Source organism: Dermochelys coriacea, chromosome 2, assembly GCF_009764565.3.
Source record: "Dermochelys coriacea isolate rDerCor1 chromosome 2, rDerCor1.pri.v4, whole genome shotgun sequence".
In the NCBI taxonomy this organism is placed as follows: domain Eukaryota; kingdom Metazoa; phylum Chordata; order Testudines; family Dermochelyidae; genus Dermochelys; species Dermochelys coriacea.
The window spans coordinates 268209408-268226720 of NC_050069.1; the positions used below are offsets into that span (position 1 = coordinate 268209408).

The following is a 17313-nucleotide window of genomic DNA, read 5'->3' on the forward strand; positions in this document are numbered from 1 at the left end:
TAATCAGTCATAAAGCTTTGTTTCCCAATAGTAGACCTCTGAGTGCTTGGCCTTCCTGGGAGACCTAGGGCAAGTCACTTCATTTCTGATTCTCCACCTTTAGAATGGGAAGAACAAATGGGGAGAGATTGCGTTTTCCCCTTATTTTTCTGCCAACCACTACACACCCCTAGGTGGATGTAGAAATTATTAGCTCAAATAGCAATGCTTAGCTACCTCACAGGAGTGTTGTAAAGCACTTCCAGCATCTGAGATAGAGCAAAATATTATATGGTGCTTTACATCTTGCTACAGCAACATTAACTAGTTCATTCCTCCACTTGTCTGACGCAAGCAGTGTACAGCTTCATAGCCTCTTTTCTCAGAAGCCATGGTCGTTAGGATTGTCCACTGCAGATTTTGTCTCTTATTTCTTTGACCCTTGTGCTAATTTGTCATGTTTACCATATATAGTCAGTCTGTCATATTTTTCTGGCATGCAGAGTCTGTGGTTAAGATTACCAAACAGTGCTGTAAGTTAGCGTCTGTAGACTTCACTATATTCCTTTTTTTCATTTTAGACTGATAGACTAACTTGTTTTAATACCTCTTTCCTAACACAATCACACAGAGATCCAAAATCATTTAAAAGAACATCCCCCAGATCAATTATAGAAAGTCCATGTTTAATATTATTTACCAGCCTCCAAATTGTGCTAGGCACTATCCAGATAAGATACCATACCATAAGATATGATATAGTCCCTGACCTGAAGAGCTTGTATTCTCCATGGACATGCCATGGAAAGATAAATATAAAGAGAGGGGATAGGAGAAACAGGGACAAAAGTTACAAATACAAGATCATGTGTCTGCTTCAATGGATTCATACAAACCTGTTCTTTCTTCCCAACTGTAGCAAACACGGGAGTGAATGTGTGTGACAGGTTGGACCCCTTAAGGTGCCACCTGATGTGCTGAGATGCCACTGAGCCCACCTGTTATGCCAGCCTGGGCACCCTTTTTACCTCTCTGGCTGAGCCAGGCTAATAAGCCTCCTCCAGCAGACATAGAATCAGGCCACACTCAACTGCACAACAACAAAGACACTGAGATCAGCTCTGAGGACTTGCTCCAGCACTCAGGTGTCCATCTCCCTTGGAGTGCAGACTCAAAAGGTATATTATGAAATCCACCTGCTCCCTCAATGTGGAGGAAGGTATGCACAGCCTCTTACACACCACCTCCCCCAATTATGAATTGCACAAACTGGGTTATATTATAAACAAGAAATAAGTTTAACAACTAAAAAAGGCAGATTTTAATTGGTCAAAGGGGTAGCAAACAGAACAAAGCAGATTACTAAACAAATAAAACAAAACACACAGATTAAATTTGATTCACTAAAGAAATAGGTTACAAAATGTAACTTCTCACCCTAACTATTGTCACAGGTAGATTACAGAAAGTCTTGAAATGCAGCTGCCCGGCCTGCAGCTTGAGACTTCAGGTAATTCCACTCACGGACTGGATGCCCTCCCAGCCTGGGTTCAATCCTCTCCCCTCAGTTCAGTTCTTATTTCAAGGTGTTTTTCAGTGTCTCTTTGAGTGGGGAGGCAGAGGAGAACCATGAGGATGTCACTCCCCTGCCTTATATCCTCTTGTGTACGGTGGGAACCCTTCATCTCCCAGTGGAAGAACACTAGCATTCCAAGGGGTAGGTTCAGCACCAGGTGACTCAGATCCATGTCTCTGCAGGGCTGTGGCAGCCATTACTCCTAGGCTGTCTGGAGCGTCCAGGGGAAGACTAAGCTCTTTCACAGTCCATTGTCTTTGCTAATGGGCCATTAGCCCTGTCTGGCTTTTCCATTGTTGTTTCTGAAGGGCTAGTTGGGGGTGACACCCAAAGTAACACATTTGAAATACAGATACATAGTCAATATTCCTAACTCCAGATACAGAAATTATACAGGCATACAAATTGGATAATCACATTCAGTAAATCATAACCTTTCCAATGGTATCTTACATGAGCTATCTTGCATAAAGTACATCTTAGTTAGGTCATATCCATATCATAAGTATATTTCATAAAGAATATGGAGTGTAATGACACAATGTGATCAAGCCAGTCATGACTTTTAAAAAAGAACTATTATCCCCCACCCTTTTCTATTGACTATACTCAGAGAGGGGAACAGCAACCCTCGCCAGCAAGAAGTAGAGCAGAGCCCATCAGAAGGAACCAGCTATGCTTTCTGAGTCTGAGAGGTTTAGAGCCCTGAAGTCAGCAGTTTTGCCTGAGTATGGACTGCAGGATTTAGCACTTTGATTCTATTAAATTACATAAGACACAGGAAAGAGAGTAGCTGGCCTCCACAGCTGACTTTCGGTGCAATGAGAAAAAAATCCCCAAGAGTACTCTATAGAGATCTAACTACACCTGCATCTTTAGAAATAACAGTTGAAAGTAAATTTAAGGGAAGAGACATAAAAATCTGCAAGTCAGTTTCAATATGGCACCCAAAATGATCTCTCAGACTAACATGGATTTCCCCGCCTCCTCCCACCACATGCAGGGTTCTGGTGGCTTTGAAAATATGAGAGCTCCTATGTGACACATATGGTCATTTGACCCAAACTACGTCTAACACCACAGAAAAGATTTTTGGTTCTATCTTCATAACTTCATCCAGGCTTCAGAAAGATTTGAGGACATGCAGGAAACATGCTTGTTCCCAACTAACCTGCACATCCTAGTGCAGTGAACTGATCCCCCTCTCTTTTCAGTTCAGAGCTCTACAAAATTCATTACCAGCGGAAAGAGTCTGGATTTTGCTTTCTGAGAGCCTTAGAGAAATGGAAGTAAGACGGCAACCTACAATGCAGAACTGAGAACTACTGAACTCTGAAGGCCATTTATGTTAAGAGTCAATAAAAAACCTACACCTACCTCGTTCTCCATTTATGAACTCAGCTAGGAAGAGCAGAAGCAAAACGTGTTGTGGAGCTACTTTTGAAGCTCCAAAAAAGTCCCGTTTCACCTGCTGTGCAGCTAGTTATTGTACTCTTACAGGCTTTCAACTTGCTGTTGAATTATGTGGAGGAGCAAGGCATAACTGTTAAGTTTTCATCTTCAACAATAATATGAGCAGGAAGTGGAGTAACCACAGTTTCCTCCTGCTAAACACACTTGTACTGAAAAACCATGAAAAAAAATCTAGTTGATGTGAAAAAAAAGCTCCCAGTGAAAAAAAATCAGATGAACATTTAACAGTAGCATCTTCAGTGCTGCCACTGATCAAAAGGAATTATTTCATTCAAAAGGAATTCTCTTGGGGAAATTCTATGGCCTATGTTCTAGAGGTCAGGATAGATGATCACAATGGTCCCTTCTGGCTTTGGAATCTATGAATCTAGGAAATCTATGACTCAGCAAAGCAGTGCTTTCCACTCAGCAGGTACTCATAGTTTGAGGGACTCCGAAGTCTAGCATGGAGTAAGGAAATACTAGAAACAGCAAAGAAACCACACTGTACTATCTGCTCAGGATCCATTTCCAGCACTAACTCTCCTTGACCATCAGTCACCTGTGGCTTTCCTCGATCTGTGCGACCAAGATAATGGAAATCAGCTGAGGAACTCTTGCTCGTAGTCCCTACATTTGTAGATAGGTACTTATGCAAGGAGTTGTAAATGGAGATACTCCCCAAAATGTGAGACTTTTAAACACCATCTCCCCTCCCCACTTTCAGCGGTGCTACAGCCGCTTAATACTTTTAGACCCTACACCAAGCTTTTTAAAGTCAAAACCTGGAAAGTTCTGACAGGGACTAATTCTTAATTTGTGGCAAGAGGACTTTAAATAAGGCCTGGGTCTATGTTACAAAAAATTGCCAGCCCTTGAAAACCAGGTCAGGAAGAGTGCCTGACAAGGCATTCCAGAAGACAGGCCTGCAAAGAAGACAATGAAAGGAGTGTTCAAATAAGCTTTGCAAGGCTTGGACAAAAATTGCAGAATACGGGATCAGAAGAGTAATTAGAATTAGCTGCAAGCAATTTCACATACAGCAATGAACAAATTAAAAAGCCCAACATGATTATTCCCTAATGTGATAGACTTGTTAAACAGGGACAACACAATTTATAATTTAAGGGAAAAGTATTTTACAATTTATTTAATCAGCCAAATTGTTAGGCTTCAGAACACTATACTCCCTTAAGTGTTTATGTTTAGTCATGTATCATTGACCATTCACACAAACACCTTGTGCTGGCTTCCTAACTGGGTGTATCTTGGGGTGATGGATAACTGGCTGCCAGAAGCAGTACTAAGATAGGTGTAGCCAGGTACACAGAGAAACTGATGAGGATTATGATCCCAGTGAGGTTACCTTTACATTTGGACTCAGCAGGTCAAGTTGCCCTTTGCAGACAGTACAGGACATGAATGAAGCCAATTCTCCACTCTTGCTGGATACAATTCACAGTTTCTAAGTATTAGATGCAATACTTCTCATGTGTCAGACTAGATATAGCAGAAGCATACACACTTTGGGGCAACGGGACATAATTTTTCCTTGAGATTTGTAAAGCAGCCAATGTGGCCAGTCTTTATTACAAAATGAACACTCCTTCCTCATCTTCTGACATTAGAATCTCCAGAGGTGTCATTTCCTAGTCCTCCTCCCTTTGTTCCTTCCTGATCACTGCTGTGGCATAGCCTGAGATGAGTCAGGGTGTAGCAACAGAAAGGAATTCAAATGTCTGTTACAAAAGGCATTGGACTGGGCCCAAGAGATCTGCTGAGAATACCCAACCGTTAAGATGACAACAGTTTTGAAAGGCTGTGTTTACTCTTGGAAAAATTAAAACTGGCAATGACACTAATAAGAATCAAAGAAAAACACACACACACACCCCAGGAGTCTAAGGTTCAGACAATTAGTAATACAAAATATGGAGCATTTTACTTCTAGGTAATTAGTTTTAATGTGGAACCAGGTTAGATGGCAACTTCTAAAGGATAGCTGGTGGTTTGTGTGAAAGAGATGGTTGTCTTAGTGCAACTCCTAACAACAATCAGGTATTCCCACTGAAAACATCTCAGACCAGATCCTCAGAAGTATTTAAGCACCTAACTCCCAATATCTTTGAGAATCTGGGCCTTCACTTTATATCCTTGTTGCCACTTTCAGTAGAGAAGCTATGGGAGATTGAACGATATATGCTCTTGTCCTTGGACTGTCCTGCCAGCTCACACCTCATGACCTACGGCCCTTTCATGGGCTTGCATGTTTTGGGGAAGTAGGCAGGAAGGAAGTTCTCCAAGCCAGCAGCCGATGCTTCATGGACTCTGGATAAAGTGAGCATTTGTCTCCAGAGAGTTCAAGCCCTTTCATGGCTCCCATTTTAAAACACATTCACATTTTAAACCAAGAGCATGACAGAAAGGGAAGCAGTCAGACAAGTGGCACTGTGCGTTTCAGACTCGGCATGCTGCAGAGATCTGTAGTTACTGGTAATGAAAGGATGGGATGGATTGTATTTAGAGCTGTCCCCTAGCAAGCTTATGATTGTTTTCAGACAAATTCTTCACATTGAGCAACTGAAAGTGCAACACTGACACCGTTAAAGGGGTGATGGAAGAGTTGCTAGTGGAAAAAGTAACTCACCCAACCACAATGAAATCAGTGATCACAGCAAAATTTTAAATTGATATTTGCATTCTACCCATCTAGAATTCCCTCTGCAGCTTGAAGTGGAAAAGCCTCTTTTGCTTCCTGAACTGCTGTGTCTACCATTGTTGTGCTGTTAAACAGTGGCTGACGTCACCCCACATGGGGCTGCACTTTAGTGATGGTGAAGGGAGCCAAGGGCGTAAAGCTGGAGGGATTCTTTGGGATGAAAGGCACCACACAAACTCCTCCCTTTCCAAAGGTCTAGGCCGTTTAGCCAAGCCTCCTAGATTTGGCACACTCTGCCCCTTCCCCCTAGTTTTAGCATGTTCCAATTCAGTTTGTTATATCTGGTTGGTTTGCAACAGTAATTCCATCTACCAGCTGGATCATTTAGACTCAAACCGCAATCTGCTTTTAATTGATAGAGAAGAGAACATTTTATTTATGGAGTTAGCACACTAAGCCAGATCCATTCAGAAACATTCATGGGGCACGCAGCCAATCAGAAGAACGATTCTGCTTTTAAAGTAGTTATGGGTTTTTTTGTTTTGTTTTGTTTTTTAAATGCAAACAGTCAGCTCACTAGATAATATACATACGCAAACAAGTTTTGCCAAGGGAAACAGCGGAAGATTGGTGAACAATCAGAGTATATCACAAATAGCATGTATTAGTGAACATTGGGAATACATTAAAAACAGTCTACGCTGATTTTGAGAGCACTGCTTGACATTACCTAACATAAGAAAGATATCCAGTCCAGCTGATTTAGCACAGACAGAACTCAAACTATCTAAGGAAAATTGTTCTTTCGTCAATGTCCTATACAGCTATAGATAAAACCCCTAACTGATGAACATTTCTATGAGCAGCCTCAAAGGCTGCTGGAGTAAAGCTTTCCTATTGTTTGTACTGCTGCTGTGCCAGGAAGCTCCCAGTAGAATTAAGACCCCCTTAGGCACTATAATATGAACACAAAAGAAGACAGTCTCCTGCACTACGAGTTTACCATCCATTTTAAAAACACGAAGCACATTCTTCTACCCTGTATATCCTCTCCCCTCCCTTAAGTGGAAGGCAGTCAGTTCAGAAACTAAGCAGACTACATACTTCTGTAGCATCTCTCATTTAAAGTCTACAAGCACTTTACAAAAGGTAGTTATGTTTCATTCCCATTTTATGGTGGGGGCGGACTGAAGCACAGATATTAAGTTGAATTATGATGAACGCTCTCATTGAGGAATTTGTGACTTTGTACACAAGAAAAATAACACAGTTTGGGTTAGATAAGGAAAATTATCCTTCAGCTGACTACAGTAACATCACTAGTTATATACAGAAATATGTCTTGGATTTGCCCTCTAGAACCATTCAATATGAAATAACCCATAAGATTTACTGAACCCAACATGATTTCAATTCTTTAAGTGCTGGAGATTTGGTACAGACAATGCAACATTCATACACTTGCTTCAAGTACAGTCTCCTAACTGTGCAGGGCTTTACCAAGTGGCAGCAGCATGGACATAATGGCAGTCACTTTCACACAGCTGCCCACAAGGGTCCAATTAGCAGCAGTGAAGTGAACCAAGTCTTGTCAAAATCACTCTGTGGCTGGAGAAAAACAGGAAACGCCAGCTGAGGCACTAGAGCCAACTGACTGCAGACTCAGGATGGCAGCAATGAAATGCTTCACATATAGTAGGTTCTCTTCACTCCCAATTAAATACAAGCTGACATTCTGCAAGAACTGAGGGTAGGATCCCCTCTCATGAAGGAAAGCTTCCCATGTACCATTGGTCAGGGGATTTTTAAGCTGCCATATCTGTTAGGAAAAGCACTTCTTGTACACTAATCAGCAATTTATCTTCAATTAAAGTCCCATGTAGACTATTAAGTAAACTAAGTGCAGCCATCAGTACAAGAGTTTACATTCACTGAATTAGATTCTCCAGTCGAGCACACAAACTTATGTACAAGCAAGCGTAACCCTGCCATTTTCATCTAAAAAACAGAAGACAGCCACCACACTTGGTGAGAGTTCAGTCTCCAGTCAAGCTGACCCCAAAGTACTTATCAAAAATATTATTAGCATATAAACTCATCTATGAGCCTCTTATGAGAGGCTCATTAAAAATCATCACTGATTGATCAGAGGCCAAAACCATCAAGACAGACAAAAGTTAGACACTTCTAACAATAAACTCCTTAAGTGACTCAGTATAGAACCTAGATAACAAGGAAAGACACTCCAGCCAAAATACTGGAATGAGTCTATTGGGGTGGGGGGCCCACAAACCCCAGGAACTCATTAAATGAATTATCCATGGCATATTTGCCCAGGGACTGGCAAACCATGAATGTGGGACTGAATGGGGACACTGGATCCTCATTTAGAAACGGTTGCCTATGTAAGCAGAGTCAGGATGAGCTCTACCCTGACATCTTGTGGCGAGTCAGGGTGGGTTGTGGAAAAGAACTTCAGGGGCTGATCTCATTTGCATAGACACACCCACCCTGCCTAGATGGTCACTTTGGCTGCTGTAGGAGCCCCAGTTTCTCTGTTATTGGGGCAGGAATAAACTGTTATTATCCTGATTATAAAAAGAAAAGGAGTACTTGTGGCACCTTAGAGACTAACAAATTTATTAGAGCATAAGCTTTCGTGAGCTACAGCTCACTTCATCGGAAAAGCATACGAAAGCTCACGAAAGCTTATGCTCTAATAAATTTGTTAGTCTCCAAGGTGCCACAAGTACTCCTTTTCTTTTTGCGAATACAGACTAACACGGCTGCTACTCTGAAACCTATCCTGATTATGTGAATCAAGGACAGTGGAACTGTACTTGGCCTTTTGTTATGATGGAGGGACTCACCATCAACTAAGCAGCACCCGCTAGGCAAAGGTCATGGGTTCCAAAACCCAGTGAATGGAGAGAGGCTGAGGACAGGTATTGATACGTGGTGGTAGGGGTCCCCTGGTGAGGGCCTTACATGCTAATTGCACTTCTTCTTCTCTCCACTGTGGAATATCAGAGCTAATTTTGATTCCATTAGCAGTCTAGTTACAGGCTGTTGAGCTGAATTCACTTTGGGCCAATGGTGCACCAGCACTGAGGCTCCCCTACTAGAAGCTGAAATCACAAAAGAGCTAAACTTACTAAGAGCTGAAATCACTGAGTATTGTGTTAAGTAGTGGAGGAGCCTGAAGATATATTGCGGAGCCGTTTGCAGGACGGCTGGCAGAGCAGAGCGGCTCTTGGAGCAGAGCAGTTTGCGGGACGACTGGAGCAGCTCATGGGGTGGCTGGCAGAGCAGAGCGGAACCCCATGGAGAGGTGAGGCGATTGACTTTGGACCATTTAAGGTGCCTTAACCCCACCCCCCATCTCCACCCGGGTTGGGAGGTAAAACTCTACAGATAAACTGACCAGGGGCAGAGACTTTTGGGTTCTTGGACTTTTGGGACTTTGGGTGATTTTGGGTTGCTGGACTCAAGAACCAAAGGGAAAGGACACACCCCAATTTGCTTGGAGTGGGTTTTTTGCTCATGGGTTGTGTTATGAATCCTGTTGGTGATGTTTCCCCAACATAATGCCACATTGCTTCTCTCTGTTATTAAAAGGCTTTTGCTACACTCAGACTCTGTGCTTGTGAGAGGGGAAGTATTGCCTCTTGGAGGCGCCCAGCGAAAGTGCTAAATATTTGTCCCAGGTCACTGGGTGGGGGCTCAAGCCGGTTTTGCATTGTGTTATTGGAATGGAACCCCTAGATACTGAACCTGGCCCTTGTTGCTGTCAACTCTGACGGGCAGAAGGGTTACACCTGTATAACCTCGACATGCCACAATCTACACAGGACAGAACTACAGTCACTGAACAATCAAAGTTGCATCCAACACTTCCAAAGTTTTGTTCTCCCGGATTAGAGGAGGAATGCAACATAAAAAGAACGTTACTCTGTGACACCTCCGCAGAGCTGAAGGACAAGTATGCAACACCCAGCATCAAGACCACCACAGCAGTAATAGGGAGTGGCAGCTCCTCTATTCCATTCAACAAGCTCGACACAGATGTTAATTCTAGTGCCTACTCTGCACACAGATTTTTGTACCCATAAAACTAATCTGTCATGGGTGTGATTTTTTGGGGTTTTTTTTTGTTATTGTTGGTTTTTTACTGACAGTCATACTGATATAAAGGTGCCTTATATACCCTCTCCCATACAGAAATAAGCAATACTGGTATAAGACACCTTTAAATATCAATATAAGCATCCAGACTAGGAGTGTTCTCTCACTTTACCTGTGCCACGTTCACTATACTGGTATAACTTTTGTGTTTAAACAAATCCTTAGTACAATTTGGTTTTTTTATGAAAGCGACTGAGGAGTTAAACCCTCCTCCCAGCTGTTTCCTTTTGATGAGAAATTGGGCGGTGACTTGTGTGATGACCGTCTACACTTTGCAGCGGAAATAAAATCTTACCAGAAAAACACTTTTCCCTTTAAGTGATTTAAGCAAATGCTAAGCCCTCTGCTGGAAAAATCAGCTATGGACTATTAAAACAGCAAGAGCTCGGTAGAGAATCAGGACCTTGTTCTTGGATGTGTTAACTATAAGCTCCTTTGGCCTACCTGATGTGTGAGGGTAAAGATACTGGCGCAGCACTGTAAAGCAGCTAGTGGTTTGCTAATACAGCCTCACTCCATCAACGTGCATCACTTCTACAGGTCCCTCTACAGGAAGATCAGAGATGTGCTAGCCCAACTTTATTACAGACCAGAGGTTCTCAAACTGGAGTGGGGTGGAAATTGTTCAGGGGGGAGCGTGGGGGAAGGGAAAGGGGGACCTTATTGCACACATTTTACCCATAGTAATGAACTAGCAAAGCTGATTTCTCCAGACACAGTGGGCCCTCAGATGATGCTGTACCTTTTGACTCTAGATGGCGCTGAGCATTTTGATGGATTTCTGCATAGTATTATACAAAGTCGTCGCCATCTGTATGTTAATCCATTTGCTATGACAGGGGGCGCACATTTAATTGTGAGCACCAACCACAATCGCAGTTTTGATCTTATTACAATGGATCATTGGCTCATTTGTGCAACAGAAAAAAAAGTGAAAAACAAAGAAGCCGAAACTGATTCAAGCGAAGCACTGCTGCACATACATATCAGGATAAACACTTGTGGTGTGGGAATGGGGGGGAGGCTATAGTCTATACAGTGCACATGGGCTTACCAAGACTTGTCAGACCTCCAAAAAAGCCACGTTCACCCTAGTGAGGGAAACTGTGCTAGACACTTTTATGATGAACAATTCTTTGTACTGATTTCTTTCTATTAATAATAGAACTGCATATCTGTCCGGCTCAGAGGAGAAATCTGATGCTCTTTCCATCTGAGAAATAGTGCAATAAAACAAGATCACTGACCTATATGAATATTCAATTCAGACCTTTACTACACTGGGATATTTACCCTGGTTGCAACCACTGTAGCTGTACTGGTGCAAACTCCAGGTGAAAACAAGGAAAACTGTACAAAATTATGGTTTGCATCAGTGCAGACAGGCTGGTTTCAAGCCAGGGTTAAGCTGCAATGGGGCCAAATTGTGGCTTTGTCTGTCTACACTAGGGGGCTTGCAACAGTGGTTGCCATCCCCACTCTACCCCCCAATGGCTGAAAATCCTCAGTATAGATAAGGCTCAAGAGGTGGAGAAGGAGATGGAGGATGAGTTTAAGCAAATATGTGATCATGCAGTAAACTGATCACAAACTATTTTCCAAGTTAGAACAAAATTACACAGAATTCAACAGATAACCGAGCTAGAAAGTTCTGTGTTTTCTTCCCCTCCATGGGTTGCAGAGATACATGGTAACTGCAGAAGTTAAGCCAACATGGTTTGCAGTGTCATCAGAACTCGGAGAAGTATTTACAGCTTTTGCTGCTTTCCCAGCATTTCAGATCACATATGATTTTTATTTCCAGTCCCATAGGAAATGTCCCCCACCCTTCACCCTGTTTATTTTAGGGAGATTGGACTTAGAGTTACAGAAGAAAAAGCTTTACAGACCGGATTTGTGGGTTTTATGAAGAGCTCATTGTTTGGTGTTGTGATGAGCAGGCGACTGCCAATTACAGTCTGCACACCACAGACCTTAGCCCCAATCCAGTAATCAGATCCATGTGGTGGACTCTTGAACCTGGGGCCAAATCCTAATGACTTTCATGGCCTCCTCATGGGTGTAAGGGTCTGTCTGTGTGTTTTGGTTGCAAGATCAAGGCCCTAATAGCATAAGAAAAGTGGTCCAGTTTCCTTACACAAAAGAGTTACACATATTTAGTTGGTAATTCCATACCAGGCAGACTCAGTTACTCTCTAGGTGTAATCAGAAGATGTGTGCCTTCCTTTTGTCATCAAAGTGACAGCAAACAAGAGACCCCTGACCCTGTACTATAATCCTGCCTCTGGATCTGTACACTGTCCCACTCTGACCTCTCTCGCGCCTTCCCCTGCTCCCAGCCTCTACCAGTCAAACTTCTGGCTAATGTCACCTATTAGCTTCATTGTTCCACTTCCCACCCCACCCTGTCTGTATGCCCTGTCTTCCACTGCCTTTTATCTGGAAATACTAGACAAAATAGCCATAGTAAGAGAGGGTATTAACCCTCCCTTTTCTATTGATTATTCACATTGGAACACTACGAAATTAGGTCGAATTTATAGAAGTCAATTTTTAGGAAGCAATTTTATACAGTAGACTGTGCGTGTCCCCACACTAATGCACTAAGCGCATTAAGTCGGCGGAGTGCATCCACAGTACCGAGGCTAGCGTCGATTTTCGGAGCGTTGCACTGTGGGTAGCTATCCCATAGTTCCCGCAGTCCCCACCACCCATTGGAATTCTGGCTTAAGCTCCCAATGCCTGATGGGGCAAAAACATTGTTGCGGGTGGTTTTGGGTACGTGTTGTCAATTGCCCCTCCCTCCGTGAAAGCAACAGCAGACAATTGTTTCATGCCTTTTTTCCATGTGGACGCCATACTGCTTTCAGCAGATGGTGCAGTAGGACTGCTAACCATCATCCACCGCTTCTGCTGCAACTCTGCTCTCCTGATGCTATGAATCCACCTTGCAGGTCCTCTATAATATGACTGTCGTCATCCACAGCTTCTTCTGGCACTCTGCTCTCCTGCTGGTCTTGCAGGGCTGCTTCTGCTGCAATTCTGCTTGGCTGCTCTTGTCTCACCATACCACGGCAAGTGTGCAGCCCGCTCAGCTGTTGTGTCCTGGCAGCAGATGGTGCAGTAGGTCTGCAAAACTGGTCATCCAACCACCACTTCCCTGCAACTCTGCTCTCAGCTGATGCCATACCACGACAAGCATGGAGCCTGCTCAGGTCACTGTGGCAGTTGAGAGCATTGGAAACACCTCGCACATTATCATGCGGTATATGCAGAACCTGCAAAAGCAGGCAAGGAGGCGATGGCAGCGCGGTGATGAGCGATGAGGACATGGACACAGACTTTGCTCAAAGAACAGGCCCCGGCAATTTGGCCATCCTGGTGGCAATGGGGCAGACTCATGCCGGGGAATGCCGATTCTGGGCCCAGGAAACAAGCACAGACTGGTGGGACCACACAGTATTGCAGGTCTAGGATGATTCCCAGTGGCTGCGAAACTTTCACATGCATAAGGGCACTTTCATGGAACTTGGGACTTGCTTTCCCCTGCCCTGAAGCGCAAGAATACCAAGAAGAGAGCAGCCCTCACAGTTGAGAAGCGAGTAGCGATAGCCCTGTGGAAGCCTGCAACGCCAGATAGCTACCAGTCAGTCGGGAATCAATTTGGAGTGGGCAAATCTACTGTGGGGGCTGCTGTGATCCAAGTAGCCAAAGCAATCACTGAGCTGCCTCTATCAACGGTAGTGACTCTGGGAAGTGTGCAGGTCATAGTAGATGGCTTTGCTGCAATGGGATTCCCTAACTGTGGTGGGGCAATAGACGGAACGCATATCCCTATCTTGGCACTGGAGCACCAAAGCAGCCAGTACATAAACCAAAAGGGGTACTTTTCAATGGTGTTGCACGCACTGGTGGATCACAAAGGACGTTTCACCAACATCAGTGTGGGATGGCCGGGAATGGTACATGATGCTCGCATCTTCAGGAACTCTGGTCGGTATGAACAGCTGCAGCAAGGGACTTACTTTCCAGACCAAAAAATAACCATTGGGGATGTTGAAATACCTATAGTTATCCTTGGGGACCCAACCTATCCCTTAATGCCATGGCTCATGAAGCCATACACAGGCACCCTGGACAGTAGTCAGGAGCTGTTCAACTATAGGCTGAGCAAGTGAAGAATGTGCATTTGGACGTTTAAAAGCGCGCTGGCGCAGTTTACTGACTCAGACCTCAGCGAAACCAATATTCCCATTGTTATTACTGCTTGCTGTGTGCTCCACAACATCTGAGAGAGTAAGGGGGAGACGTTTACAGCAGGGCGGGAAGTTGAGGCAAATCGCCTGGCCACTGATTACACGCAGCCAGACACCAGGGCGGTTAGAAGAGCACAGCAGGGTGCGCTGCGCATCAGAGAAGCTTTGAAAACCAGTTTCATGGCTGACCAGGCTATGGTGTGACAGTTCTGTTTGTTTCTCCTTGATGAAAACCCGCCCTCTTGGTTCACTCTACTTCCCTGTAAGCCAACCGCCCTCCCCTCCCCGCTTTGATCACCGCTTGCAGAGGCAATAAAGTCATTGTTGTTTCAAATTCATGCATTCTTTATTAATTTGTCACACAAATAGGGGGATAACTGCCAAGGTAGCCTGGGAGGGGTGGTAGATGAGGGGAGGAGGGAAGGACAAGGCCACACTGCACTTCAAAATGTACTGAATGCCAGCCTTCTGTTGCTTGGGCAGTCCTCTGGGGTGGAGTGGTTGGGTGCCTGGAGGACCCCCCGCATTCTTGGGCATCTGGGTGAGGAGGCTATGGAACTTGGGGAGGAGGGCGGTTGGTTACACAGGGGCTGCAGTGGCGGTCTGTGCCTTTCCTGCACCTCAACCATACACTGGAGCATATCAATTTGATCCTCCAGTAGTCTCAGCATCGCATCCTGCCTCATTTCATCATGCTGCCACCACCTTTCCTCCTGATCCTGCCATTTCTCCTGTTGCTCCAGCCATCTGTCCTCACGTTCATTTTGTGCTTTCCTGGACTCTGCCATTGTCTGCCTCCACGCATTCTGCTGGCTCTTTCAGTTTGGGTAGACTGCATGAACTCAGAGAACATTTCATTGCAAATGCGTTTTTGTCGCTTTCTTATCTGCGCTAACCTCTGGGACAGAGATGCTAGTGGCAGCATTGAAACACTTGCAGCTGCGGGAGGAAAAAAGGGAGATTAAAATTGAAAAAGACACATTGGCCATTTAAAAGGAGGAGCTGATGTTTTTGGGTTAACGTGCAGCACAAACCCAACTAACCCCCTCCCAACACCCAATTTTCTGGGATGATCGCTTCACCCCTCCCCACAACGCGTGGCTAACAGCAAGGATGATTTCTTTTCAGCCACAGGCAAACAGCCCAGCAGGAATGGCCATCTCTGATGTCCCCTTAATAAAATTCCCCTATTTCAACCAACTGACCATGAATGATATCACTCTCCTGAGGATAACACAGAGAGATAAAGAACGGATGTTGCTTGAATGCCAGCAAACACCGGGACCATATGCTGCCATGCTTTCTTATGCAATGATTCCAGACTATGTGCTACTGGCCTGCCGTGGTAAAGTGTCCTACCATGGAGGATGTAATAAGGCTTCCCTCCCCAGAAACCTTTTGCAAAGGCTTTGGGAGTACCTCCAGGACAGCTTCATTGAGATGTCCCTGGAGGATTTCCGCCCCATCCCCACACATGTTAACAGACTTCTCCAGTAGTTGTACTGGCCACAAATGCATCCCAAGTCTTCAGGGCAAATCAATCATTAAACACACTTGCTTTTAAACCGTGTATTATATTTACAAAGGTACACTCACCAGAGGTGCCTTCTCCCCCTTCAAGGTCCGGGAGCCCGGGTTGGGAAGCTCCAGGGTGATAAACAGTTCCTGGCTGTTGGGAAGAATGGTTTCTCTGCTTGCCTGGTTTCTCTGCTTGCCTGGTGTGCGCTATCATCTTCCTCGTCCCCAAAATCCTCATCCCTGTTGCTTGAGACTCCATGGCAAGAGTCCATGTACAGGTATGGGGTAGTTGTTGGGGCACCCCCTAGAACTGCATGCAGCTCATCATAGAAGTGGCATGTCTGGGGCTCAGACCCTGAGCAGGCTTTTGCCTCTTGGGTTTTTTGGTAGGCTTGCCTAAGCTTCTTAAGTTTCACACGGCACTGCTGCAGGTCCCTGTGATAGCCTCTGTCCTTCATGCCCTTGGAGATTTTTCCAAATATTTTGGCATTTTGTCTTTTGGAACGGAGTTCTAATAGCACGGATTCGTCTCCCCATACAGTGATCTGATCCAGTACCTCCCGTTCAGTCCATGCTGGGGCTCTTTTGCGATTCTGGGACTCCATGGTCATCTCTGCTGATGAGTTCTGTGTGGTCACGCCACGGTGGCCAAACAGGAAATGAAATTCAAAAGTTTGCGGGGCTTTTCCTATGTACCTGGCCAGTGCATCCGAGTTGCAAGTGCTGTCCAGAGCAGTCACAATGGAGCACTGTGGGATTGCTCCTGGAGGCCAATACCATTGAATTGCATCCACACTAACCCAAATTCGACCCGGCGATGTCAATTTCAGCACTAATCCCCTCATCGCGGAGGAGTACAGAAATTGATTTTCAGAGCCCCTTAAGTCAACAAAAATGGCTCCGTTGTGTGGACAGGTGCAGGGTTAAATTGATCTAACGCTGCTAAATTCAACCTAAACTCATAGTGTAGACCAGGACTAAGTTATTAATTTATTCAAACAAGTGTAATACCATGCTTCAAAAAGCATCAGCCGGAGTGACAGTCCCTCACCTTCAATGTTTGCAGCAGGTTTAACAATATAAACAAAGCAGAAGGGGTAGCTTCGATTTTCGGTCAGAAAGTGGTTTGTAAAGCACTGACAGGGTATTCAGAAAGGGGAAGTTTAGACAGAGACTTTTCAGTGCTTTGCCCCATCTTTGGTCTAGCACCAGTGCAAATGCGAAGGGCTGGTCCACACACAGTTTTTGTACCACTATCACTATTTTGGTGATAAATGTCACACTTCTCACAAACTAGCCTGAGATCGCACCCCATCACACCCTGGACCGACAAAGCTATGCAGGCAGAAGCATGTAGTGTAGACCAGGCCGGTGGTAGGGTTGAGGTACAACGTGTTTAGATGAATCCTTGACAGAGTGCAGGTGTCGTTACCACCATGTTGCTAATGCTGAGTGGGGTTAGGCACTGTGGTGAAGATGCCTGAGCCCTGTCTCAACTAGCACTTCCCCAGTTTACTGGTGCCAGTCCAACACTAGAAAGAGTGCTAGCAAAGTGCCAGTGTAAACAAGATTTAAGATGCAGACACAGAAAAGACAAGATCCTCCAGGAAAGCCAGAGGAATGAACAAGGTCAGAGGGGTTGTTTGTTTTTCTGATCTTGCGCCTCTATTCCAGGATAAGGTAGTGGG

At 44.6% G+C, this 17313-nt stretch overlaps 1 protein-coding gene and 1 long non-coding RNA gene across 6 annotated transcripts in view; both read right to left on the bottom strand.

Moving 5' to 3' along the window:
* CCM2 (CCM2 scaffold protein) overlaps positions 1–17313 on the bottom strand; it is a 133648-nt gene that overhangs the window by 78832 nt on the left and 37503 nt on the right. Inside the window, exon 1 of one of the 5 annotated variants that reach the window (XM_038393562.2) lies at positions 2933–3182. The exons of 3 other annotated variants lie outside the window; for them this stretch is intronic. In XM_038393562.2, coding sequence (XP_038249490.1) covers positions 2933–2944 — 12 coding nt within the window. In that variant the 5' untranslated portion in view covers positions 2945–3182. Of the gene's footprint in view, positions 1–2932; positions 3183–17313 lie in introns of those variants that run through there. One more of the 5 variants, XM_038393561.2, reaches the window with a different exon arrangement.
* On the bottom strand, positions 14984–15749 carry LOC122459078. The gene is made up of 2 exons (XR_006279536.1): positions 15704–15749; positions 14984–15046 (listed from the first exon to the last, which is right to left on the bottom strand). It is a non-coding gene; the product is annotated as an uncharacterized LOC122459078 (long non-coding RNA).